The sequence below is a fragment of the Crinia signifera genome, chromosome 7, assembly GCF_055691185.1.
Source record: "Crinia signifera chromosome 7, ASM5569118v1, whole genome shotgun sequence".
NCBI classification, from domain to species: Eukaryota; Metazoa; Chordata; class Amphibia; order Anura; family Myobatrachidae; genus Crinia; species Crinia signifera.
In genome coordinates this window covers 149,691,824-149,718,475 of record NC_139223.1, presented here as the reverse complement: position 1 = coordinate 149,718,475, position 26,652 = coordinate 149,691,824, and the positions used below count along the sequence as shown (strand labels likewise).

General features: G+C 44.3%; 1 protein-coding gene across 4 annotated transcripts in view; it reads left to right on the top strand.

Moving 5' to 3' along the window:
- The window catches only part of SLC4A10 (solute carrier family 4 member 10), a 293,099-nt gene that overhangs the window by 214,109 nt on the left and 52,338 nt on the right, over positions 1-26,652 (top strand). For all 4 annotated transcript variants that reach the window (XM_083153947.1, XM_083153946.1, XM_083153949.1 and 1 more), the window contains exons 8-13: positions 4,007-4,164; positions 6,844-6,931; positions 19,774-19,920; positions 21,070-21,170; positions 23,994-24,168; positions 24,277-24,410. In XM_083153947.1, the coding sequence (XP_083010073.1) occupies positions 4,007-4,164; positions 6,844-6,931; positions 19,774-19,920; positions 21,070-21,170; positions 23,994-24,168; positions 24,277-24,410 (803 nt within the window). The remainder of the gene's footprint in view (positions 1-4,006; positions 4,165-6,843; positions 6,932-19,773; positions 19,921-21,069; positions 21,171-23,993; positions 24,169-24,276; positions 24,411-26,652) is intronic.

The window sequence follows — 26,652 nt, the reverse complement described above, 5'->3', positions numbered from 1 at the left end:
GATGTATGAGGACACATCTGTATAGCACCAGCCAGTGAACTGTGTTTGAAAATGACAGTTGGGAGCCGATTGGCTGGTGCTTTACTTCCTTTTACCTGATCTCCACTTTATCTCCAGTTTATCTCTTCTCCCGCTTAATATATCCGAGGTATAGGGTACAAACAGTAGTACAGGAAACTTTTTTGTGTAGCTACTTTTGAAATAAGAAGTAATCAGTTAAATATTTTCAAAATAAATAAAATAAACATGTGAAGAACTGTCCAGAGTGCGGAAGGTATGCTGGGATAGATGTATTAATCTTCGTTATGTGAAAGAAGTGGTAACAGTGCAGTATGCCCTATGTAGTATGTGTGCTGGTAATGCTTCTCTTCCATGTATGATTGGGTTGGTGTGCTATAAATCATACCCCTTTCAGACATACGGCAAAATCCCGGGATTTTTCATGTGCACGTGCACAATCCCGGGACTAGGATATGTCTGAAAGGCTTTAATCTGGATTTTAGTCCTCTAAAATTCCATGTCCTGCACACCTGCAATGGACCCGGGTAGTATGTCTGAAAGGGGTATGACAGAGGTGCTTTGCACCCCTGATTAAATCAGCACTGCCTACCCCAGTGATGTCTACACTCCCCTGCTCTGACACACACAATGTTCATGCATCTTGTCGCTGTAGCGTCTTACATTGCCTCGGTAAGGAGATGAAGCAGGAAGTGCTCTAGCGGCACGATACTTGCTGCAATAATACATCTGTCCCGATATATCTTAAATCCACTGTAACTTCAGTATTTTGAACTTTTCATAAAAAAGAGTTTAAATTAATATAAAGGTGGAGAGGCCAAAAGAGGGCCAATGCAATGAGAGTACTAATCTAGTATTAACAATAGTGTTATCAACAGTATGATGCTACTCCTCCAGAGCCCTCTCCTACCAGATATGATCTTCTTGAAACCAGTTTTCACTAGTATGAAGTATGTCCCAGCCTAGATGTGTACTGACCTGCACATAGGCAGCATACACTACCGCTGCACCAATTTTACCTATAACTGTCCATCGACCTGAGAGTAAAGTCTTTTTTTCTGTAGGCAACTTCTAGATGTTTCTCTAAAGGTGAAATTCTTTCTTTGCTGAAAATGCACTGTTATGGTGTGTACACACGGTGAGATTCCCTTGCTATTCGACCTTAGATTCGAGTGCAATACAATCTTTGCTAACTCTGTACTTTTTACATACAATTCATACAATCTGCACTATATAGTCATTGCTGCCCTGTCTATCTGTGTTTCGATTTGCGCTGTCACGGGAGCACGCATCGGGAGCGCAAGGTAAAAAACCTGTGCGATCTGCGTACAATCTGCATGCGATCCCGATGCTATATGCCTAGCAGCGTTTCATCACAGGCAGCCGGACACACTCCGTACAGTACCACCTACCAGCAGGCGCTGACGGCCGGAGCCCCTCAGAGTGACTGTGCTACCATTACACCGCTGCGCAACTCTGCAGGATTGCTAAGGGTAAGAGGTAAGTGAGTGGGACGCCGCTCCTTGTCAACGCTTCACCCACATCTCCACGTGTAATTATCACACCCCACAGACAGACTCTCCTCCCCAAGGGGACATCACCCCCCCTTTGGGCATTGACTCTCAGCCACCCAAGTAAGACATAAGCCCCCAGGGGTTTAGGGTTTAAAGGGGTCTGCTGAGACCCTGATACCCGCAAGGGCTTATACAAGGTACCCTGATCCCCCCCACACCCATTTCCACAGCTACCTAAATGAGACATAAGCCTCCACAGGCTTATGGTACAAAGGGGCCTGTAGGCACCCTGATCCCCCACAGGGATCATTCCAGGCAAAGCTACACCCCTGTGTCCAGCCACACTGTATACCTTTATTCTGTATATACTTCTACAACCTATCTGTTTACCACTGTACTTACTCTTGTTTATGAATCAATAAACATCACATTGAATAGTACCACACAAGTGTGCCTCATACTATATCCACTAGCATTACACAACGTATAGGTACCAGGTGAGCGCTTAACTAAAAAACCTTCCAACAACAAGGATAGAGATATACTATATATATATATATATATATATATATATATATATATATATATATATATATATATATATATATTATATACTATAAATGTAGATCATTTGTTCCATCTCTGACATGGTCATTGTGATGTTAGTGGAACGTGTGGGTAATAGATGAAGGGGTATCAGGGTTCCATGTGCTAGTACAAAAGTGTTGCCAATCTCTTCAAATTTTAATTACCTTCTTTTTTCAAAACAAGAATTGTCCACCACATTGGTGAGGATTTGGGAATTACACCTGTTACCATTATCCCCATCGCTATTACTGTATTAACTGGTACATAATCTGTCCTAGAGAATCATTTTAATGAATAGTTTTCCCAACCCTTATAAAATTATCACATGAATAAAAATTGATTTGTGTTGTGTCATTTTGATATTGTTCTATCTGTTCTATGTGTATATTGTTTTATTTTTGGAACATAAAATGTATAAATATTTGACAAAATGTAGAAATCTCTGATGCCGTATTCGCAAACCCTGGGGAGATGCCAGTTAAATTTGCATGGATAATCTTGTAAATGTTAACACAGAATGTTGCTGTTGTCTAAGTAAAACAGATGGCTGTTAAAACATTTTAAATAAATCGTCCATTTTTATCTGGAAGTTTGGTCAGTACAGCATGTCTTCGGATCAGAGATGCACTGTTGAATTTTATTAATTATTTTTACCCCTTTCACACTGCAAATGCTGGGTCGCACCTGGGATTTGTATACAGGTTCATCCCAGGAGCAACCCAACATTTGCATTGTTTTGCTAATAGCAGCGACCCGGCTTATTGCCAGGTCGTTGATGTCAGACAGGGGTGGGGCGGGGCATATCGGTGGCGTATCATCGGGAGCGGGCGAGGAGGCACATTATGCCGCAGAAGAGCCCCTTATACACATTACAACACTGTAGAACCCCTTGTACATGTATACACACACAGCATAGCCCTTTGAACACATTACACCATAGTATAGTCCCTTATATACATTATGCCATAGAGGAGCCCCTTATATGCATTACGCCAAAGTAGAACGCTCATCCTCATTCCTCATCATCACTCCTCCTCCATATGCCTTCTCCTCTTTCTCATCATTCTTCCTCCTCATAATCATCATTAGTCCTCCTCTGCATTCCTACTCCTCCTCATTCCTCTCCGTAATCATCATTATTCCAAGGCCCCAGAGAGCTGCTGTACTTACCTTTTTAGTTGCTCCCAGTCATGGAACAGCTCCTCAGTTCTTTATGCCTGGTGGCAGTCACTTTGAGGAGACATTATGTCGTCTCTCCCTTCAACCTGCAGAAGCCAGGGGAGGTGGAGCTTACTCAGCTCAGCATGGATTGTGCACCACACAGAGTGGTGCCAAGAGAGGGGTGGAGGGAGTACTAATTATCTGGTCCAAGGTTTAATAAATGAACCCCCCCCCCCCCCCATTGGCAGCACATGCTGCTGTGTCCTGTGCTGCAGTGTGACCAGGTGCTTAAAGTTCTATTTTATTATGTATTTTATTCTAATGAACATGGCCATGTCTCCCACAATTAGGCCACGCCTCCTGAAAAGAACCTGGGCCTGGCCAAACTCTCTTCTGCCCTGGATGTAGGCAACAGATTTTAGCAATTCTGTGTGGTGGCACTGGCCGAACCAATAGCAATGCCCAATTTATGTCCCATTATTATTAATTTATAAAGTGCTGAAATATTACACAGTGTTGTATATTGAAGTGGTCATTATGCAGTGTAGTCAAACATGGGCATTTAAATAAGAATTTATTAAGTTAAAAACACGTAAAACTAGACTTCTAGGGAAGTGATGTTCACTCAAAAATATTGGTTCCTTTGGAAAAATGATATCTATATGTAATATATGTACTATAGTATAAACACATACTAGAGTTATTGTTTGTATCTCCCCATTTAGTTCGACTTGCATTTCATGAAGAAGATCCCACCTGGAGCAGAAGCTTCAAACATCCTAGTTGGTGAACTGGAATTCTTAGATCGAGCAGTAGTTGCCTTTGTCAGGCTTTCTCCAGCAGTCCTGCTCTCTGGGCTTACAGAGGTCCCTATTCCATCAAGGTAAGTATACTAAAATGATCAGGCTCAATAGTATTATAGATGAATTAATATTATTAACAAAGCTAATATTATGTATGGCAGCTCTGAAAAGGAATAACTAGATCCTTGGTAAAAAAAAAACCAGTATAACAATTATTCAGAATAATTAGTGGACTGAATATCTGATTCGGTATAGATGAGTGTATAAATATGTCCATAACAAGAAACTGTATCCTTGCCGCGGGCTTTAAGTTGATATAGTTCCAGAAGTAGGTATTGTAAATTGATTAGGCAGTAAGGGCAAATTAGCAGAGTCAAGTGGTGCCTTGTGTATGAGGACTCGACCGGGTGGAGCTGTTGGAATTCACCCCACCACCGGGAGTATACGCAAGAAGACTGATAACAGTGCAGCTATATAGTGAAGGGTTGAGTCTCTTCCACTGGCGTGAAGAGAGTGACTTGTCCCCAGCCGCAATCACTCACTTGCTAGGCGTCCAGTGCCCGACTGCACCTCTCGGGGGTCCTGAAGTTGTAATGGGCACAGAGGGATCACCGCAGGTCTCCCTCTAGCTTGCAGTAACCGGCTCTGAGGTAAATGTCAGCCGATCCAATTTTGGAATGGAAACCATTCCAAAATTGGATCACCTGCAACCCCCCTGGTTTCCATTCCCGAATTTAATCAGCTGACATTTACCTCAGAGCCGGTACCTGCAAGCTAGAGGGAGACCTGCAGTGATCCCTCTGTGCCCATTCCAACATCAGGACCCCCAAGAGGTGCAGTCGGGCACTGGCTACTGCTGGCTGGCAACAGGAATTCTTGGAGGTGTAGATTTAGTGCTGTTCCACCATAAAATACCACATGGCCGGAAGTGGATGCACCAACGTTACCGTCCCCCTAGCTCAACCCCCAACAATCTTGCTAATTGGGGTCATAGATATATGAACATACAAAATGAAACCTTAAAAAAAAATTGTCAAACTTTTTAATATCGACCATTTTCATGTTGACCTTGTCAACTTTTTATACCTGTGCACCATATCGACCATATGATATTGACCTATTGACTGTCGATCCTTTAATCTAAGCTCTTAACAGCACTGGTGTCATTGGTTCAACTCCAAGCAGCACACCGTATGCAGTTTGTATGTTCTCTCCATGTTTGCATGGGTTTCCTACCACACTCCCAGGTTATGTGGATCTGTTAATATAATGCTGTAGAATGAACTCAGGTGTCAATGTGATAGAAAACTGTATTGTCGTTTTTAAGATTCCACTGATATAAAGGGGGTTATTCAGACCTGGCTGGCACATTGGAAGAGCAAAAAAGGGTTCAGAACTAGGTTCTGGAGCAGCGCTAAAGATATTGATTGTAAAAATGGATCTGACAGATTGGATGATCTTTACAGACAATTGTAATATTAATGAATAACCTGTATTAACAGTATTTACTTAAAAGAGTTGAAATGCATCGTATAACTATGAACAATAAACAATGAATAATAAAAATAAAATAATGATAAAAACACTCTCTGCTTGCTGGACTAGTCTTTTACGTTTTTGCACTATAGCAATAAAATTGCACAATTGGGTGATTGGTATAGTTACTACTCCATGGGCAATGGTGCGGTGCACCAGGTCGGTATGCTGATGGCAAGTGGGTTGGGCGATGTCCAATGCGTTTAGGTACTCCTCCCGCAGTTAGGGGTGGTGATGTTGAGCCCCAACTGGCTAAAAGGAGACAAATGGAGCACCCTAGGATGTGCGATGGGTCCTCACTAGTAGGTGGCCTGGAGGGGGGTGGATTTGAGTTCCGTGGCCACTGGAGGTGTTCCAATGCGTGTTCTCCACTTGTGTTGGAGCGAATTGGATCAATGGTCTGTCCAATCGATTGGATGGTTGGTTGTCCCAGATGGTAAAATGTCCTGTAAAGAGCCCAGTGGGATAGGTCCCAATTTGCAGGGAGTAAAGTCCTCTCTATGGTGTGGTCTGGACTGGTGGAGTGAGGTACACGGCCACTGGAGGTGGGGGCGGGTCCTGCTGTTTTTGGGAACAGCGGTGGGGCAATGGGGTCCAGGTGTGCAATAGATGTCCAGCAAGACAAAGATCAAGGTGTTGGGGGTCACCAACGCGTTTTGCTGCTTTCCCAAACTGCCACATTGCAGAGCCCTGAGATCAGGTAAATGCTATCCAGCCAGAGTGAAATCCCATCCCTATGCAAGGCTGCGATAAGCCTGCGAAAATTTCAAATCCATTCACTCGCCATCAAATGATTTTTACACTGGGCCTAATTCAGACTTGATCACATGGCAATTTTTTTCTCAAAATGGGCAAAACCATGTGCACCGCAGGTGGGGCAAATGCAACATGTACTGAGAGAGTTAGACTTGGGTGGAATGTGTTGAAACTGAAATCTAAATTACAGTGTAAAAATAAAGCAGTCAGTATTTACCCTGCACAGAAACAAAATAACTCACCCAACGCTAACTCTCTCTGCATATATTACATATATTACAGTTGCCCCACCTGCAGTGCAGCATGGTTTTGCCCAGTTTGAGAACATATTTGTCCCGCAATCAGGTCTGAATTATGCTCACGGTGCAGTTTGTAATCAGGTCTGAATAACCCCCAAAGAGCTATGTACTGTATACAGTGTGGCGTCCCATATGATTACTCTTATAATAATAATAATTCTATTACAGGTTTCTGTTCATACTTCTGGGACCACTTGGAAAGGGACAGCAGTATCATGAGATTGGACGGTCCATTGCCACGTTAATGACAGATGAGGTAATAATACTCAAGCCATTATTGTATTCAATGCAATTAGTTTAAGGTTTCATAACCTCATGTGGCTATAATGTTAACATTCATAAAGTTGACAGTGACAGAATGTTGACATGACTTAATGATAACACTGTGATTGTTGACATAAGAATGTCTACAGGACATTTATTTTTGATACTGTGGTTAGAGTTAGTCAGCAGTTAGCATTAGGCTGTGGTTAAGTTTCGGGTTAGGCAGCATTTAGCGCCAGGCTGTGGTTAGGTTTAGGCAGCAGTTAGCATTAGGCTGTGGTAAGGGTTAGGCAGCAATTATTTTTAAGTTGAGGTTCAGGTTAGGCAGCAGTTAGTGTTAAGCTGTGGTTGATGTTTGGGTTAGGCAGCATTAAGCGCCAGGCTGTGGTTAGGGTTAGGCAGCAGTTAGCGATAGGCTGTGGTTAAGGTTAGGCAGCATTTAGCACCAGGCTGTGGATAGGGTTAGGCAGCAGTTAGCATTAGGCTGTGGTTAAGGTTTGGGTTAGGCAGCATTTAGCACCAGGCTGTGGTAAGGGTTAGGCAGCAATTATTGTTAAGTTGAGGTTCAGGTTAGGCAGCAGTTAGGCTGTGGTTGATGTTTGGGTTAGGCAGCATTAAGCGCCAGGCTGTGGTTAGGGTTTGGCAGCAGTTAGCGATAGGCTGTGGTTAAGGTTAGGCAGCATTTAGCACCAGGCTGTGGATAGGGTTAGGCAGCAGTTAGCGATAGGCTGTAGATAGGGTTAGGCAGCAGTCAACATTAGGCTGTGGTTGTAGTTAGGCAGCAGTTAGCTAGTGGCGTATTTATAATGGGTGCAATGTGTATGGTGCACAATGGCCCCTGAGTCTCAGGGCCCACACCACACACTTCATTTTTTCTATCCTCTCCGGAGTCCCCGATAAAGGCAGCAGCGCTGGTGGAATAGCCTCAAAAATTGTTCATTCCACAATTTTTCAGATGTCTGCACATGCATAGTAGAGTCTGAGCGCTCTGCACATGTACAGTAGAGGCTGAGCATTCTAGTGCTCAGACTCTACTACACTGTATGGCGGGGCACTGCGGCTGGCAGAGAGGAGCCCGAATGGAGGAGGCTGCACATGGGCCTCCTCTTTTCTTAAAGCGCTGCTGCAGTTAGGGTTAGGGTTAGGCATAATCACTTCAACATCACAAATCTACATGGCCACCAGTTAGCATCACTCAATGTACACATTAAATCAATAGTGTAAGGCAATCACACTGCTTCCAGCTCTTCGCCCGGGCAGGCTCTTGTCGGAGTCTTTTTTCTGACAACAGATTTTTTGTAAATTTGCAAGAAAATATTAATTGTCAATTTGCTCATTTATGCAAACAATATTTATCGCATACACATCAGAAATGCAGCTTGTGATAAATATGCCCCAAAGGGAAATAATCTACAATGTTAATCAACGTAGTCATAATTGAGATGATTTCATTTTATTGATAGATCTTTAAACGCAACATAAATCTTACTTACTAACTTCTTTCTCCTCCCTTCTGCGAGAGTTCCAGAGAAGGCTTTATAACAGTGAAAAGGGGGGGATATGTCAAAGATCCAGCGCTTCAGAGGATTTGGGACTTACACTATAATAATAACAGGAAGTCCAGAGAATGGTATTTCTCTTATTGAAGGGGAAAATCCAATTTTTTCAGATCGACCATAGGGAATTCAATATGAGCAGAGACTTCGATAACCACACACTTCCAAACCCAAATTCTCAGGTAGTCTAGGAAGAGATAAAAAATTGCGCAATACCCTTTTTCAAGGGGGGGAACAATTTATTGGTACACTCACATTTTCCAGAATAAAACAAGCATATAGTCACCAGCCGGTGACAATTGATGGGGAGGTTACACCCAGATCTGTTCTTCCACCAATGGAGAAAAAGGGTTCCGGAAACCTTTTTGTCGAAGTGGAGAAGCAGCGGATGGTATCAGGATTCAACAGACCTCCAGTTAGCATAAACAAGGGTGATTCATCCAGCCACGGGAACACCAGCTTAATGCATTTCAGACCTTTGGGTCCTTCATCAGAAGCATGGTGTTTCCCGTGGCTGGCGTGGTTTAAATAGCATAAAAGAGCGCCAAACGGAGCAGTTACGCTCCGCTACGTTGTATCCCGGAAGAGGAAGTGACCGGCGTTGACAGGTAATGGAACGCACGCCTTTTGCGTTCCATTCTGTCTCTATGTGACGGGTGTCCGGAACGTCACTTCCGGCATTCGTCTGCGCGGCGTCAGGACTGGATACGCATCCTCTGCGTTCCACCTGATCTTTGTTTGCGCTCCATTCACCGGAGTAACACTTCCTGTTCAGGTATAAATATATTGCACAATGCCCATTACTGTAAACATGAAAACAAATATATTCTGTACTACAACGTTCTTCTTTTCTTGATGGATTCTTGGTATCTTTTCACCAAATATCAACGTTCATTCATTTTGATAGAGTTTTTTCAAAGAGTGAAAGTCCCGTGTTTTAACGTCCATATATGAAAAAAACACAGAGTGACAACGCATTATCAGTAAGGTACATATGTGCAACTATCATAGTATAAAAATCATTAAAATTATTTTAAAAAGAGTGTAAAATGATTAAAATACAAATATTAAAAAGAACAATTATAAAAACCATTTGAGTTCGAAATCACTGTTAAGACCATTTGGCACCAGAGTGTTGAGTTTAAAAATCCATTTCATCTCGGACTGTGCAAGGCGAGTTTCAATATTTTTATTTCGCCAAGTGGGAACAATTACTTCTAAGCCACCAAAAGTTTTAATGCAACATTCTTTTGAATTATGCACTTTTTTGAAATGAGCTGGAACCGTATGGGTCTCCAAGGGCGGTATTCAATGTCCTGAATCGCTGGTTACAGTGATTCAGATTTAACATTCGCCTGCCAATCGCCGGTTTTTAGCAGTGAATCGCCATGCATGGGGATTCGTGGGGAGTCGCCAAGTCACCCTATTCAACGTGGCTGAGAATCGCCGGCCCTAACGGCGATTCTCAGCCATACCGGCGTTTCCCTACACAGCCTCATTAATGTAGTCAGTTGTTTAAAAAATCGCAGATAAATGCTAGAAACAAGCAAATTACCCTGGACAAACGCTTCCCATACAGCAGACGGCAAACGCTGGGAAATCTGGTCAAAGGGCAAACGAAGGAGTGAGGTGGGGAGGAGAATCATGGGTAAGTGAGGTGCACCATGGGTAAGGACAGTGCTTTGTGGGAAAAAAAAAATACCTGAAAAAATTAAATATATATTTGTATAGCACTTCTACGACCATGACATCACACAAGGGCAGCAAATAATAATACATTAGACTTGCATAGTTAAATAGAGCACTTAAAACCAATTATTTGACATGTTCCTATAAAAGTTCACCATAAAAAGATGACGAGGGGCACTCGGAGAGGAACGGCGATATGAAAGAAGAAAAAGGAATCGCCAACTTCACATTGAATACACTTTTGGCGATTCCCCTCAACTACCGTCGATTCCCCATGAAAAATCCTATACACAAAAAACGGCGATTTGTACAGGAAAACATTTGGCGATTGCAGCTTCATTCACCGGTCGTCAACGGCGATTCTAGCTCATTGAATACGGTGATTCGCATTTGGAGCTCCAAAAATCACCGTCAGCCACGAAAAAACCCCGGAATCGCCATAAAACTTGGCGATTCCGGCTCATTGAATACCGCCCCAAGCCTTTTCTTATGTTATACACGTGCTCAGCTAAACGTGTTTTTAAATTTCTGGTGGTTTTGCCCACATAAAATAAGCCACAGTCACATTGCAAAAAATAAATTACATTCTTTGAATTGCATGTAATAAAATCATTAACTCTAAAACTGGTGCCATTAAAAGTGAACTCTTTGGTTTTACTTATACCCTTAGTGGTTCTACACATCAGGCACATTCCACAACGGTGGAAACCTTTTGTGCGATCACTAGTACGTGGTGCCACATCAAGGCAACTTTTCACGAGTTTATCTTTAAGTGATGGTGCCTTTCTGTAAATAAAACCAGGGTGAGGGGGTAGAGAAGGGCCTATGACGGGGTCACTTTTTAGCAGATACCAATTCTTTTTAAAAACAGCCTCCACTTTTTTAAAATCAGAATTAAAATCGGAGATAAAAGACCACTCAGTAGTTTTCTTTGGTTTTATGGCTTTTTCTCCTAGGAGGGTTTCTCTTTTTACAGTATCAGCTTTTTGCTTAGCAGCAATAAGTTCCTTTTCGTCATATCCTTTCGCTCGAAAACGGTTTGACATGGCAGATACTTGACTCTCATACAAATCATTTTCAGTGCAGTTACGTTTGACCCTCAGGAACTGGCCATAAGGGATACCCTCAAGCCAGTTCCTGTGGTGCTGACTATTCCTCTCTATGTAACTGTTTGAGTCAGTAGCCTTAATGTGATTAGATGTGCAAATAGCATTGTTCTTAATATATATATTAAGATCTAGAAACACAATTTTTTCCGTACTCCATGCAAAGGTTAAATTCAAGTTAAAATCATGATTCAAACTATTAAAAAAGGTTAAAAGGGTTGATTCATCCCCCTTCCATACCATAAAAACATCATCTATGTACCGTTGCCAGGAGACCAGACTTGCCCCCAGCTCTGGGACCGACCGAAGAGAAGGCTTTATGTCCGATGTAAAGGAGAATTGGAATTCTGGGGAGAGTTGGGAAGCATGCCATGGATATATATTATCAAGATTTTGGTGATGTGATGCTTTTAGAGCTTCACTAGAAAAGGGAGGTAGCATAGCCCGTTTCTCTAGCTAAACCTGGGTGGTCACTCGTAGTGCAGTTTTTCAAGTCTTATTTCAACATTGACACCAAAATTTTTTGAAAAACTCATGTTGACCTTCTTCATATCAACCTTTTCCTTGAGTCAGTCTTTCTTCAGTGACAAACTTGTGCATGTCAATATTTTGCGGTTGACCTAAACATTGCCGAATGCTATGCCACACCCTAAGGCTCCATCTTCAAAGACTGAGTCCAACATCATCAAACCTCGTCATGCAGCAAATATTGGGATTCGCGTAATTTTTGTCCCGTCCCCTCCCCTCCCCAAAGAGCCCCAAAATCAATATCTGAATGACAAATTAGGGGGGGGGGGGGGATGCACGGCGGGACAACCATGGGACCCTTTGGGAGGCTTGCCCACCTTTCCGGGGGACCAAGAGGGGGATCCAAATTTTACGTGTAGGTTATAGAAATCCACATCTAAAAGTAGGTCAGCAGGCATACATAGACCAAAGCATGTTTTGTTATGACATAACTCATCCTTTCATTTCTGCCAGTAAATATTTTCCAATGAATGAATTATAATGATGTCATTGAACATGTGCATATGGACATATAACCTGACACATGCTATAGTATGTTTTCTAAATTTCAGATAAAAACGCAACAGTGGAATATTTAAATGTAAAATGAATCTTGTGAACTAGTTTAGGAATCAGCCTGGTCTATAATTAATGAGAAAGGCACTGAAGCTGAACATACGTGAATGTTGCAGTTTGATGCTCTAAATACCATCAGCTAAAACACTATACTAACTTTAAAAGATAAATCACAGCATTGAGAGGGTTAATTAACTAGAACCCAAACTTTCATATCTTTCTTTCAAATTAGACTGCTCATTTCAGAACATTGATGCATACTTACCTACTGCCTCAGAACATTATTCACATGGACAAGTATTGGTTATACAGTGATGCGAACAAGGGTTCTCTGAGATCATATTCCTCGCATTGGAGAGGTTTGTAGAAGGTGGTCAGGGGTCGTGGAGTTGTGATTGTGTCATCGTGGTCCCACCCCCATTTTACAATGCCCACATGTAGCACAAATCAGGTCATTGCACTACCCCAGGGCCTGATCAACCAATAGGCTGATTATGCTGTACCCTGGAGTGCTGGGTCCTGGGGTAATGCAGTTCAGCAGGAGCGAGCCAAAGTCACTGCCATTTCCATGCAAAAACGGCCTCTGAAAAATGTCCACCACCTTCTAGGAGGTTCTTCTAGACCTCTAGCGTCTGTCGGAGGAAAACAGCGCATCCAGCTCTACCCAGAAGAGCAGTAAACCCCTGGCAATGAGTATGTATAGCCCCCCTGGCAATGAGCATGTAACCCCCCTGGCAATGAGAATGCAACCCCCCTGACAACTAGCAAGTAATCCTGTCAATGAGCAAGAAACCCTCTTCCCCCCCGGCATCGAGTTTGTAGCCCTAAGCAATGAGCATATGTAACCCAAAGCAATGGGCATGTAATCCCTGGCGAGTAAGAAACACCTGGCAACGAGCAACAAACCCCTGGCAAGGAGAATGTAACCCATGGCAATCAGTAGGTACGTAACCCCTGGCAGCAAGCATGTTGGTAAAAAAAATCTATAATAAATTTATCTGGGAGGGGGCACTTCTATATTAGCCTAGGACATTTGGAATCCCTAATCAGACCCTGATTACTGCACAATGGTGAGGACATAGAGGAGGGGTGCTCGTATAGTAGTAGGGGGGATGGTCAGGTGGTGCAGCCAAATGTGGGAGGCCGTCTAGGTTTCCCAGGAGAGTCTGGGAGTGCCACCTGATTTTTGGGATCCTTACGGTCCGTTTCAGGAGGGTAGGCATTTATGTGTTTTCAACTTTGGAACTTAAAAATGACTTCTGCATCCATAACTGGTGTACAAACTATTTTGATCTATTGCAGTCAAGAAAAAATATTAAATATTTTCTTTAATTATCTTGTTTAATAGGTTCAAGTTCAGAAAATAGGCTTCAGAACAACATTAAACTTGTTCAGAACATTAAAATGTGCACCCCCACTGGCACACTTCTCTCATCATGCTTTGTGCATAGTGACTCACTTTGCTCACCAAAGTAGAAGAGGGGTGGAGCATAGCAGGGAGTTGGTGCAGCCTGGCAGCAATGGGGAGTGGTCTCACAGAACCCATGTTAGCATCACTGTATATCCAATACTTGTCCATGTGAATAGTGTTCTGAGGCAGTTTAGTTGCACTAGCCCAGGGAGTGCCGTGGTCTGAACTTGAGACATTTAATATTACATTGATGTGTGTTCTATATAATTATATACATTATGCTTTTTCCCATTTTTATATTATAGATATGGGGAAAAGGAGACTTCCCTCACTACAATATCATTTCTAACAACCATACAGAATGCATCTCTGCTTCTACTGTAGATCTATAAATAACATTACAGCAAAGGGATGACATGGTGTATTTTCCTCCTCATATCTTATAGAATGATGTAGATTGAAATAATGAAATGGTAATGGATAATATATGGTAAAATAGAAAATGTAAAGAATAAAATATAAAGTTATGAATAGAGTGGTACCTGTAAGAAAATAATGGTTAAAATAATGTTTACACCATTTTGGAGATTAATTAGAGGACTGGTGCTTCTTACCCTATCTCTCCTTAACCTGCTCTGTATCCGGGAATGTTGAGATGTTTGAAAGTATTGTTCACAATCTAAATTGTGCTGATGAACAAAAGGACGTGCAAACGGGTGGATGTGCCGCTCCTGGCAAAACAGAAAGTGTGCGGCCGCCGTAGGGATCGTGAAGCAGGCGGGTATTGAAGCGTGCCTAGTCTCATATGCTGACCAACGCGTTTCGTGCATCCTGCACACTTTTTTAAGGATGACTGAATTTGTCAGCAGCAGTTATATTTATACTCAAAAACTTTATTTGTAAAACAGGAAGTCATTTCCCGGAATTGCTCAGAAATAGCGGGAATCACATGTTTATGATCATGCAATTGGATTCCTATTGGAATTCTTAAAAATTGTAGTTATCAACATTTTATTAATATTTAAGAAGAAACATAAATAAAAATACATAAAAAATATTTTAAGTTCAATTTCTATAATCATCCCAAGAGGTTCTAATGTTTTTATATTAAAGATCCATCTTGTTTCCATTTTTTTTAAATTTTCTAATAAATCACCTCCACGCCATATTCTTGTAACCTATACATCTTAGGCCTGCTGGGTTTTTATTCTGTTTCTCAAGAAAATGGTTAGAGACGCTGTGAGTTTTTAAACCTTTTGTGATGTTGCAGATGTAGCGCCACTCATCCAGCGCCGGGGCTCATCAGACCACCCCCACTGGCGAGCAGACGCTACACCTGACTGGGACGCACATCCCAGTTTGCCGTCGGCGGGGACGGGATCCCTGCCCGTCTCCGCTTCAGGGAGACAGCAGGGTTAGGGGGTGTAGCGGGGAGGTGTGGACAGCATTGGGGGACGGCGACGGGGCAGCAGGAACTCGGGGGGGAGCTCCGGTTGAAGGGGATGCGAGTGCGTCTCCCCTTCCAGTGGCTGCGGGGGCTGGCGGCTGGCAAATCCACCGCCAGCCCCTGCAAAGACTACAGGCGCTCCATCTGTATTGTTCAGCGAACCTGATCTTCACTTTTCTCTTAGTTTGGCCAATGTACTTAAGCCCACATTGGCATTCTACCAGATAAATGACCCCTTCAGAATCACAGGAGAGTTGATCTTTGATCTTGCATTCTTTTTCTGTTCTATTGGATTTGAATATAGTTATGGGTTTGGTTGAGCCTTTATTGTTCTTACATGCTTTACAGTTTAGGCAACTAAAAAAACCTTTGTTTTGAGTTGAAATAGTCTCTTTATGTTTTTTTATAAAACTCGAAAAAAGGTGTTGTTTCACATTTTTGGCTCTTAAAAAGATTACTTTCGGTTTGTCAGGTAACAGTGGTAACAGTACTTTGTCTAGTCTTAACACATGCCAGTGTTTCTGTATAATCTTTTCTATCACTCTGCAATTTTTCTTTATATCCTTTCGTTATAAAGTTGTTTTTCATCTCATTACTCTGGAGATTCCTGCAAAACTAGCCAATGGGAGTCTGAAAGCAGGCTTAGAAGGAGTGTGTGAAGCCTGCACAGCTCCAAATACACTCAGTGCACCTGATCCCTGGAAGAACCAAAGTGACAAAGGCTCAGAATTATGTACAGTAATAATGTATTCTTGGAAATTTGTACTGTAACTGCCTAGCTGTAACTGTCTAATGTTCAAAGAAAGAAAATATTGATGGCGCTTGACTCCGTGATGTGAATGTAGGGTACTTGTGTATTATAGCGGTGCCCCCGATGTTGGTCGTGCGATGTTTTTATCGCATCGCATGCCATACACCCGATGGCATGCGATGCGACGTGATTTTTGCCCCCTATATGAAGAAAAGGGTGCTTACAATGTTAAATGCACCCCCACGTCACCCCCCCAGTATAAACGTGAACCCGAAGCGTGGCGAGCGCAGCGGTACGCGTCCTACGACCTTTTCATACCCCCACTATCCACGTCGGCATGGAGTTGATTTTATAAAGTGTGGCGAGCGCAGCGAGCCACCCAGCCCAAAGCGTGGGCTTCACAGGTATCCGCGTCCCCTCGCGGGGCTCGCTGCGCTCGCCACTCTTCGGGCACTTTATAAAATCAACTCCACGCCGACGTGGATAGTGGGGGTATGAAAAGGTCTTAGGACGCGTACCGCCGCCCCTCGTGGGCTCGCTGCGCTCGCCATGCTTCGGGTTCACGTTTATAGTGGGGGGTGGCGTGGGGGTGCATTTAACATTGTAAGCACCCATTAGGGTGCTTATACAATTTTTAATCGCATCGCATCACACTGTATGCCATATACAATGTCATACAATTTTAAAATTGTATGACATTGTACAACATCGCGCGATATCGCATTGCATCGCATACCATCGCATGCCTTTTGGTATGCGATGCGATGGGCACCGCTATAATACACAAGTACCGAATGTAGTATCCAACGATAATCGATGTGTTGCAGTGAGAAAAAAATGTAAACAAAGTGTAAATTTCTACAATTTAAGAGAAATGTGAAAAGGATGGGGAGTGAAGGAAGATGATTGGTCTCCTACCAAACTCACATAAAAAAGGTGTCAACCTCAATAAGGGGTATTAAGGAGCTGTGTACCATACTCACAGTAGAAAATATGTGTAAACTCCTATAACGGTTTCTTTACAGACGTCCGCCTTTCATAACTCCATTATCATGTGGCTCATTTTGGTGTATAGAGAAAAGGAAAAAGGTGGGCGTGTATAATCTTTCTAAAAAAAAATTTTTTTCACAAGACCAGAGGGAACCAGTATACAGTAGCATACCCGGCTGACAGGGAAACATATATATAGCCGTGTCTATCAAGGTATCTTTAGGGATGCCACCATAGGTGAAAAGATTCTATTCTGGAGTGATGCCTTCCGTACTTACAAAACGATATGTGAAGGGACTCCTATAATGGTTTCTTTAGCAGACGGTCCTCTTTATAAGCTCCAATGGACTTACTCATAATTGGAGTAGTATATAAAGAGAATGGAAACCGTCTCAGTACCAAAAATTATTTTAATAACAAAATATAAGAACATAAAATGATAAGATAAAAACAAGAACAAGTACCTGAGAAGCGACCACAGATGGACAAGGTCGCATAACAAACAACAATAGGGATCAGCCACTCTGTCAACGCGTTTCGACAGCTACAGTACTGCTGTCTTTTTCAAGGCTACAGAGTGACTGACAGTGTAGCAGTCTTTATACCGTGCTGGGTGAATTATTTCTGGGTTAACACCCAAAGTATCACAAGACCAGAGGGAACCAGTATAGCATAACTCACAGGGAAACGTATATATAGCCGTGTCTATCAAGGTATCTTTAGGGATGCCACCATAGGTGAAAAGATTCTATTCTGGAGTGATGCCTACCCTACTTACAATACGGTGTGTTAAGGAGCTGCGTCAAGCGCCATCAATATTGTTCTTTCTTCGCAAGTTCTACAAAGGACTTCCAGTGATCCTCCATCAAAATTGGGGCCGCAAGGACTCCTAAGTTTGCGTCTTGGGACTTTCTTCTTTTTTAGTAACTGTCTAATGTATTTATATAATTTTGTATTATATTCTCTGTCCCCTTCTCTGTGACACCATTCTTTGTTAACACCATAGAAATAAAATAGAATAGAATAGAATAGAATCAACTTTATTGGCCATGTGTGCTTGCGCACACTAGGAATTTTTTGTGGATTTTACAGTGCAGGATCAACCAGGGAGGGGAGGGGGGGGGGGACATTACATACATTAAATTGAGACATTATATGCAGGAAACACATGCCCGCCGAGCTGCACAGCGCCTAGGCAGCCATCAGCGGTGCCACTGGTCGTTGCAGCAGCCGGTAGGTGGCAATATTAGCAGGGACAGTACAATACCACACAGGGAACATATACCCGCCGAGCTGCACAGCGCCTAGGCAGCCATCAGCGGCGCCACTGGTCGTTGCAGCAGCCAGGTAGGTAGCAGTATGAGCAGGGACAGTACAGTTATCACATAAGGAACAAATACCCGCCAAGCTGCACAGTGCCTAGGCAGCCATCAGCGGCGCCACTGGTCGTTGCAGCAGCCAGGTAGGTAGCAGTATGAGCAGGGACAGTACAGTTATCACATAAGGAACAAATACCCGCCAAGCTGCACAGTGCCTAGGCAGCCATCAGCGGCGCCACTGGTCGTTGCAGCAGCCAGGTAGGTAGCAGTATGAGCAGGGACAGTACAGTTATCACATAGGGTAACAAATACCCGCCAAGCTGCACAGCGCCTAGGCAGCCATCAGCGGCGCCACTGGTCGTTGCAGCAGCCAGGTAGGTAACAGTATGAGCAATACATTGCAGTTAAGGCAGAGATAGCTTAGGCAGTACAGTTATCACACAGGGGACACAGGTTATATATGGTTGAGTGCACAGATCCTAGGCAGCCATTTGCGGCGCCATTTGCAGTGGTGGAGATGGTGGTGGGGAGAGTCACTGAGGCCAGGGGAGAGTCAGCGAGGCCTGTGGCTGGAGCCTGACCATTTCCAATGAGTCCGGGGGCCTTTGTTGGGGGCCGCAGCTGAGCAGCAGGCCAGGGCTTGCCGCAAGCCAGGGTGTGAGACAGGGGGGCCAAGGCTGGGCCCGCAGTAGGCCAGAGAATGGGACAGGGAGCCAAGTCCAGGCCTGCAGGGAAGGGGTGGCTACCGCTGGTGAGACTACCAGGGCAGGGGCCCACCTAGGTGAGGCAGCGGGCCAGGGGTGGGCCTGCAGGGAAGAGAGTGTTCGGGGTCCTCCTCACCGTCCTGACCTGCACCGGGCCCGCCAGGATACTCCCATCCATGTAGAGGGGGATCTGGAGATGATCTTCCTCCTCCAGTGGTCCCCCCCGGGCCGATGGCAATGCTGGAGGCTGCGGTGCCGGCCTCCACTGGCCGGGTGTCACTGCGTCCTCCTCGCGGTTACAGTTACAGTGCGGCCCGGCCTCTCCGGAAGCCTCTCCTCCATCGAGCGCCGCACTCTTTCCCTCCACAGCGCCTCCCCAGCCGGCGAGCAGGCAGGTCCTGAGTCTGCAGGGCTGCTCCGACATGAGCAGCCGATGCCCGTGCCGCCATGGGGGAGCTCCGTCGCGTCCGGTCCACAGCCGGTCCGCAGCTCTCCTCATCCCCGGCATTCGGGGAAATCCCCAGCGCACTCCGTCGCCCTCCTTTCTCCGTCCTCCCCACGCCACTCACTCATCTCCGGGGCCGAGGATGGGAGCCCCCGACCTAGGACGGACGGAGCTCACGTTGGTGCGACCATCCCCAGCCCCCACCGGATGTGGAAAAGATACCGATATTGTTTTCTTTGGATCTTTGCTATTAATTTGCATGCTCCCATTAGTAAAATTGTGCAAGTTTATTTTTTAATATATAATTTTGGACCAATTTCCATGTATTAACAGGTATTTCATGATGTGGCGTACAAAGCTAAGGATCGGAACGACTTGGTGTCTGGGATAGATGAATTTCTTGACCAAGTTACTGTGCTTCCTCCAGGAGAGTGGGACCCATCCATACGCATTGAACCACCAAAAAATGTCCCATCACAGGCGAGTAATATTGGCAAACTGAACTAGAACTGGAAATGTTTATGCTACACTATTCATTTAGGGGGTTATTCAGGATTGCAGCCCTGCGTGTCATTTTTCGCATATGTCACCGCATGGCTGCCAATGGATGTTTTCATTTGCAGCCTATGGGGAAACACCCACATCATTGATGGTCGCCGACCATCGAATGATGTGGTAGGTGCATGCAAAAATAAGACACTCTCAGGTGTCTTAGTTTTGCATGTGTTCTCGAGGAGAACATGGCAGGCAGCTGACATCCGGTGTACACCCATGAAACGCTGGACGTGACTACCCGCAGCCTCTCGCGCCCCCCGCCCGCAGTGGTGGGTGCATGCGCCCAGTGAACACTCTGTTCGCTGTGGCCTAATGTACCCGGTACATGCACATGCACAGAAATGCGCGCAGAAGACCGAGCCAATCTGAATAAGGTCCTTAGTATCTATATACAATAGTTTAGCTGAAACAAAGTAAACTCTCTCGCAAGTAGCTGCGTACCTGCTGACTGCCAGATTGCAGAATAAATGTGATTCTATTACTCAATATAACATCTCCTAATCTTATTTAGGGTACACACCAGGATGACCCGCTCACGATGTGCATCGTGAGCGGGTCCGATCCAATGGCGACCCGCACCCGGCTGTATGGTCATCATTGAGATTCTACCTGCAGCAGGTAGGATCTCAATAACGACCGACCGACCCGCGGGACCGCGCATCGGATCGGTATCGGTCCACACCAGGACAGAAAAGGGCCCAATCACCACACAATCTACATCCAATTGGTCGGAATTGGATCTAGATTGAGGGGATCGGGCCCTAGTCGTCCTGGTGTGTACCCAGCATTAGTCCTAATATTTAAAGGCCATGTAACATGACAAATCTTCCAAAGCAAAAATAACAAATCAATATGCTGGTGTAATAAACTGAAAGTTTGCTCTGTAATTATTTTAGTCATTCTGAAACAAAAGAAAATGCAATATTAATTGCACAAATAAAGTTCAGCATGACTCCTTAACAGCTGATTGATTAATTCCGTCTTGTTTCTGCAGTTTCAGAATGTCACAGAATGTTTTTGAAATAACTTATTTTTCAGCAATTACACTCATCCATTCAATGCCTTTTCCTTTAGGAGAAGCGTAAAACTCCAGGGGTGCCAAATGGAACCGCAGCATTAGGAGAGGCAGAAGAACATGAGGGTCACAGTGGCCCTGAGCTTCAAAGGACTGGAAGGTAAATTGAAAGATTACTTCCGATTTTCAAATGACTCCTTCATTTGTAAAGATTTTAAAAACAATTTTGAGATTTTATATTATTTGTATAAATAAACAAAAAACAGTAAATGTATTCAGTGCCTGATTCAGACCTGTTTGTGAACAGGTAAACGCCACACAGCCAAACACCCAACCCCCCTCCCCTCTGGCTCCCGAATCCCCTAGATACAGTGGTGTAGCTAGGTGCCACGGTCCCCGCAGCAAGGGCATGTTTCACCCCCCCCCCCCACACACACGATTTGTAGTAGGCGGGGCTCTTGCATGGTGAAAAGGGGGCGCAGCCTAACATTATAAGACACACCGTAATCCCCATTACACACGTAAGGCCACACGTAATGCCCATTACACACTATATAACAAACCGTAATGCCCATTACACACTATGTAACAAACCGTAATGCCCATTACACATTTGACACATAAAATCAAAAACTTTTTTGGAAGGAGGGCACAACATTTCTAGTTACACCGCTGGCGGAAGCCAATTCATACACACACACACACACACACACACACACACACACACCAATTTGTTTGCAGTAGGTGTGCAGTCCTTGCACACAGGACTCCAGACTACTAAGTATTATACCCACATTCTTTTAACTGTTCCTATATGCTAATCCATTATTGATTGTTATATATACGACTTTTTATGCCTTTACATATTTATATATTTTACCAATAAATATCTATATTGTTTTTGACAATTAACCAATTGATCCAGTTTTTAAGCGCTCCACCCCTGTTTTTGTATATCTGTATTTCTTTAGGGGTTTGACGCCCCCTAGCAGGAGCAGCTTGACAACACCCCCTATTAGGCACCTGTCTACTTTTGGCCATGAGGCTATAAGCTAACCCCCACTTTTTACACCTTTTATTAATGTTGACCTAAACCATGTCAACGTTTTTCATTTGTCAACCTTTTGCCTCTTGACCAATAGTGGTCAACCTATTGACTGTCTACCTAATTACTGTCGACCTAATGATCCACACCCTGACCCAATAACATGTTACCTAGTTTTGACTAAAGGGGCATACACATTGGGTATACAGTTGTTGGGTTGACACTCAAAAGGACAACATACATTGAGTCCACCACTAAAGGTCGACACATCTTAGGTCAAAAGGTCAACATGGGTTTTTCACTTTTTTCTTTCAGCCAACATGTGCTGACAGGCGGGTTTTCATGCCCTACCATCCATTAGGACGTGGAGGGAGAATATAATTGGTGCCAAGCATGGTGAGCGCAGCATTATTATGTCGAAATTCAGGACCAAAAAAGTGAAAAACCCATATCGACCTTTTGACTGTTGACCTAGAAACTATTGACCTAATGCTTGTTTTGCTCTTCCATCCATGTTGACCTTAAGCATATCAACCTATTTGAGGTGTCAACCTAAGCTGTGTTGACCTTTATTGGTCGATCCAATGCATATTAACCTTTGGTTGGCCGACCCAATGACCCATACCCACACACAGAGTGATTTCAGCCCCATTTCTAAGCGATCTGATTGCTTGCACTGTCTATTCTGCTCAATCACAGGCTTTTGCCTATAAACAATAGGCAAAACCCTGCTCAGCACCCACCGACTGGGCAATTCTTGTGTGCCGCAATGTGTACTGAGCGATCTGTGCTTATGCCAGCCCGCTCAGTACAGCTGCCCGTCGCCCTGTGTGTACGGGGTCTTAGCTTCCTGTCTCAGTCCTAAGTATCAAGTTTGATTAGAGATTTTGCCATAACCAGTGTCTGCTGATCCTTCAAGTTCAGGCCTCTTGTTCACCGCGTGTCCTTCTCCCTCTAACTGCATGGTCAAGTGAAAATGACCACTACACCATATAATGTGTACAAATCGGGTGCATTATGATTTCCCAACAATCAAAGTCCCGACGATCAGAATTCTGACCACCATTGGCCAATAATCAAAATACCGACAAGGTCAAAATCCCAACAGGGTCGAAATGCAGACAATTAAAATGCCCACATGGTCAAAATGTCAACATTTAAAAGGTTGACAGGTCAAAAAGTAGATATGTTTTTTTTTGGGTGTTTATGCCAACATACAGTAAGTAGAAATTGATACCGTATAAGTGTACCACGTCCCCTCACATGGCTCGCTGCGCTCCCCATGCTTCGGGCAATATTATCATTTAACTCTATGCCCTCTTTGATTGTGAAATAAGAACAAGTGGGTTTTAATGAAAAAATCATGAAAACTAATTTTGACTTAGCCTGTCAACATTTTTAATGTCGGTATTTTGACTGTGTCGGCACTTTGATCATATCAGCTAATAAATGTGGGCATTTTGAATGTGTATATATTTTGACTGTTGGTCAATAGTGTTCGAGATTTTGACCATCAGGATTTTGACTGTGGGGAATTTGACTACAAATCATTCTATATTTAAATAACTCCATAATTCTGACCTGAACGTATACAGCTTACGGGCAGCATACACACTTAGGGTGAGATGTATGAAACCTCCTAAAGAAGGCTAGTGCGGAAGTTACCATTAGCAATCAATGAACTCCTAGCTATCGTTTTACAGAATGGACTTGATAGAGGCCGATGGACAACTTTTCCACTTGTCCTTTTTAGGTTTCATACATCTCCCGGACTTGCAACCAATGTCCCACACTATATTGGCTTTTACACTTGGTTACTGTTACAATATACTGTACAACCATTTTAAAAGACTTCTCAAAATCTGGGGCTGTCTCTGCAGATTAGAGGCACCCCTCAGCTATGAATTTAGCACAATGTCAATTCTTTCTTCATTGTAGGTTGTTTGGGGGCCTGGTCATGGATATCAAGAGGAAAGCCCCCTTCTTCTGGAGTGACTTCAGAGATGCTTTTAGCTTGCAGTGTTTAGCCTCATTTCTGTTCCTCTACTGTGCATGCATGTCTCCTGTTATCACATTTGGTGGTCTTCTCGGAGAGGCAACTGAAGGTCGTATAGTAGGTGTTGAACATATTACAGTTATATCATACTATTATGTTTTTGTTAACTGTTTCAGTTACCTTTGGACCGTTGTACCCATGTGTGACTCCTTTTACTCTATCTAGAGTGCAATAGAATCTCTGTTTGGAGCCTCAATGACAGGGATCGCATTTTCCCTGTTTGGTGGACAACCTCTAACCATTTTGGGGAGCACAGGACCAGTTCTGGTGTTTGAAAAGATATTATACAAATTTTGCAAGTAAGTGGCAATGTATTTCATTTACCATTCATTGATATTTCCGGTACTTGTTTCCTAGCACGGCGCCCATCGTGACCCATCGCATACCTTAAGTTAAGGTATGTGATGGGACCCAACCGACGCGATTTCGGGCTATTTTTAGCCTTTCCCGACAATTAGAAAATCGGGTCCATCGCATGCCATTATAATGGCATGCGATGCGACCGACGCGATTTAACATTGAATGCTTTGTACTCAACGTTAAATTCCTATGTAAAATCGGGTCCATTGTATGCCATTATAATGGCATACAATGCGACCAATGCGATGGACCCGATTTTACATAGGGAACAATGCTAAATGGCCCACCATACCCGATTTTTGATTGTATACCCACCCTGATGGGTAATTTGTATGTGAAATGCCCCCCCCCCCCCATTGTTAACACCACCCCAAGATGAACGCCAACCCAAAGCGTGGCGAGCGCAGCGATACGTGTCCTCCGACCTTTTCATACCCCCACTATACACGTCGGCGTGGAGTCGATTTTATATAGTGTGGCAAGTGCAGCGAGCCACCGAGCCCGAAGCGTGGCGAGCGCACGCGTAATACCTGTGAAGTTATACGTGTCCACTCGCGGGGCTCACTACGCTGGCCATGCTTCGGGCTTGGTGGCTCGCTTCGCTCGCCACACTATATAAAATCAAGTCCACGCGGACGTGGATAGTGGGGGTATGAAAAGGTCGGAGGACGCGTACTGCCGCCCCACGCGGGCTCGCTGCGCTTGCCACGCTTCGGGTTGGCGTTCATCATGGGGTGTTGTTAACAATGGGGGGGGGCATTTGACCCATCAGGGTGAATATACAATGAAAATTGGGCTCTGGGGGGCATTTAACATTGGGCCCAATGTAAAATCGGGTCTCAGGGACCATTTTACATTGGTTCCAATGCAAAAAGCGCGTCGATCGCATCGCATTCGATTCGGTTGCATGCGATGCGATCGACCCGATTTTTTCGGACCCGATGGATACAATTAAAATCACTGGCGCCGTGCTAGGAAACAAGTACCATATTTCCTTTCATAGATATTATTTTTATTAGTTGTTTTATGCGGTCAGCAATATGTACACTCAAACATGATATCAAATAATGAAATGGAATATTGCTTATTCAAATATTGTGCAATTTGTATTCGTTTTATTCAAGATTTATGATAGATAATTATGTAACCGTACTTAATTACCCAGTTATGAAAAATGTTATGCTTAGAAAAACATCTTTATGCCAACAAGCTAATGGGCAGGTGTCGGATATCCAGGAACCCTGCAACTTGGGATATATCTGCTATGCAGTGGCATATTTATATTGGGTGCAGTGGGCACAAAGGCCTCTGAGTCTCAGGGGGCCTCACACCGTACATGCCATACCCTCCAACATTTGGAGGGCAGAAATCGGTACACATACGTAAAGGGGGCGTGGCCATGACTAGAGGAGGCGTGGTCACGCCCCCTTTACGAATGTATGCTGCCCATTTTTTTAGATATATGTATTTAAAATGAACATTATGCAATATAAAGATATCAGCAGCAATGCTCAGCATACTGAGCAGCCTCTCCTCCGCTTAGCACCTCCCCGCTGCCCCGTGTGCCGGCCATAACACAGCACAGCAGCATGATAATGGCACATGGCGCGAGCACACACACTAGTATTCATGCCTAGTATTCTCCCCCAGCCCCCGCACAGTCCTCTCCCCAGCCCGGCTGCCACCCTTCTCCTCATCCCGTGCTGCTGCTGTCGCCAGTGACTGCTGTAACATTAGCAGCCGCCGAGCCAGATGATGCGCTCAGCGCTGACGGCGCCTCTCCCGCTGTCTGACTCAGCCATGTGAGTCCTATGATTGGCCAGGCATGGGTCACGTGTGGCGCCGTCGGCGGACAGCGGTCGGTGCAGCCGCCTGCTCCCCGCTTCGCTGTCCGGGCTTCCTCGCTCGGCCTCCTTTCCCGCCACAGCATGGGAGACAAGGTGAGCCTGTGCCCGTGATCGGCAAAAACCCGGTACATTCGGTAGACTTTGATTTAGCCGGTACAGACCGTAAAAAAACGGTACTGTACCGGCTAAATCGGTACAGTTGGAGGGTATGACATGCTCCACCCACTTTTGTAATGCTTACCATCTAAAGCCCAGCAAGGGTTACTGCAGCAATACAGAAATAGCCAAAAAAATGGCCGCAGCACCATTCTTCCGGAGATCTGCACATGCACAG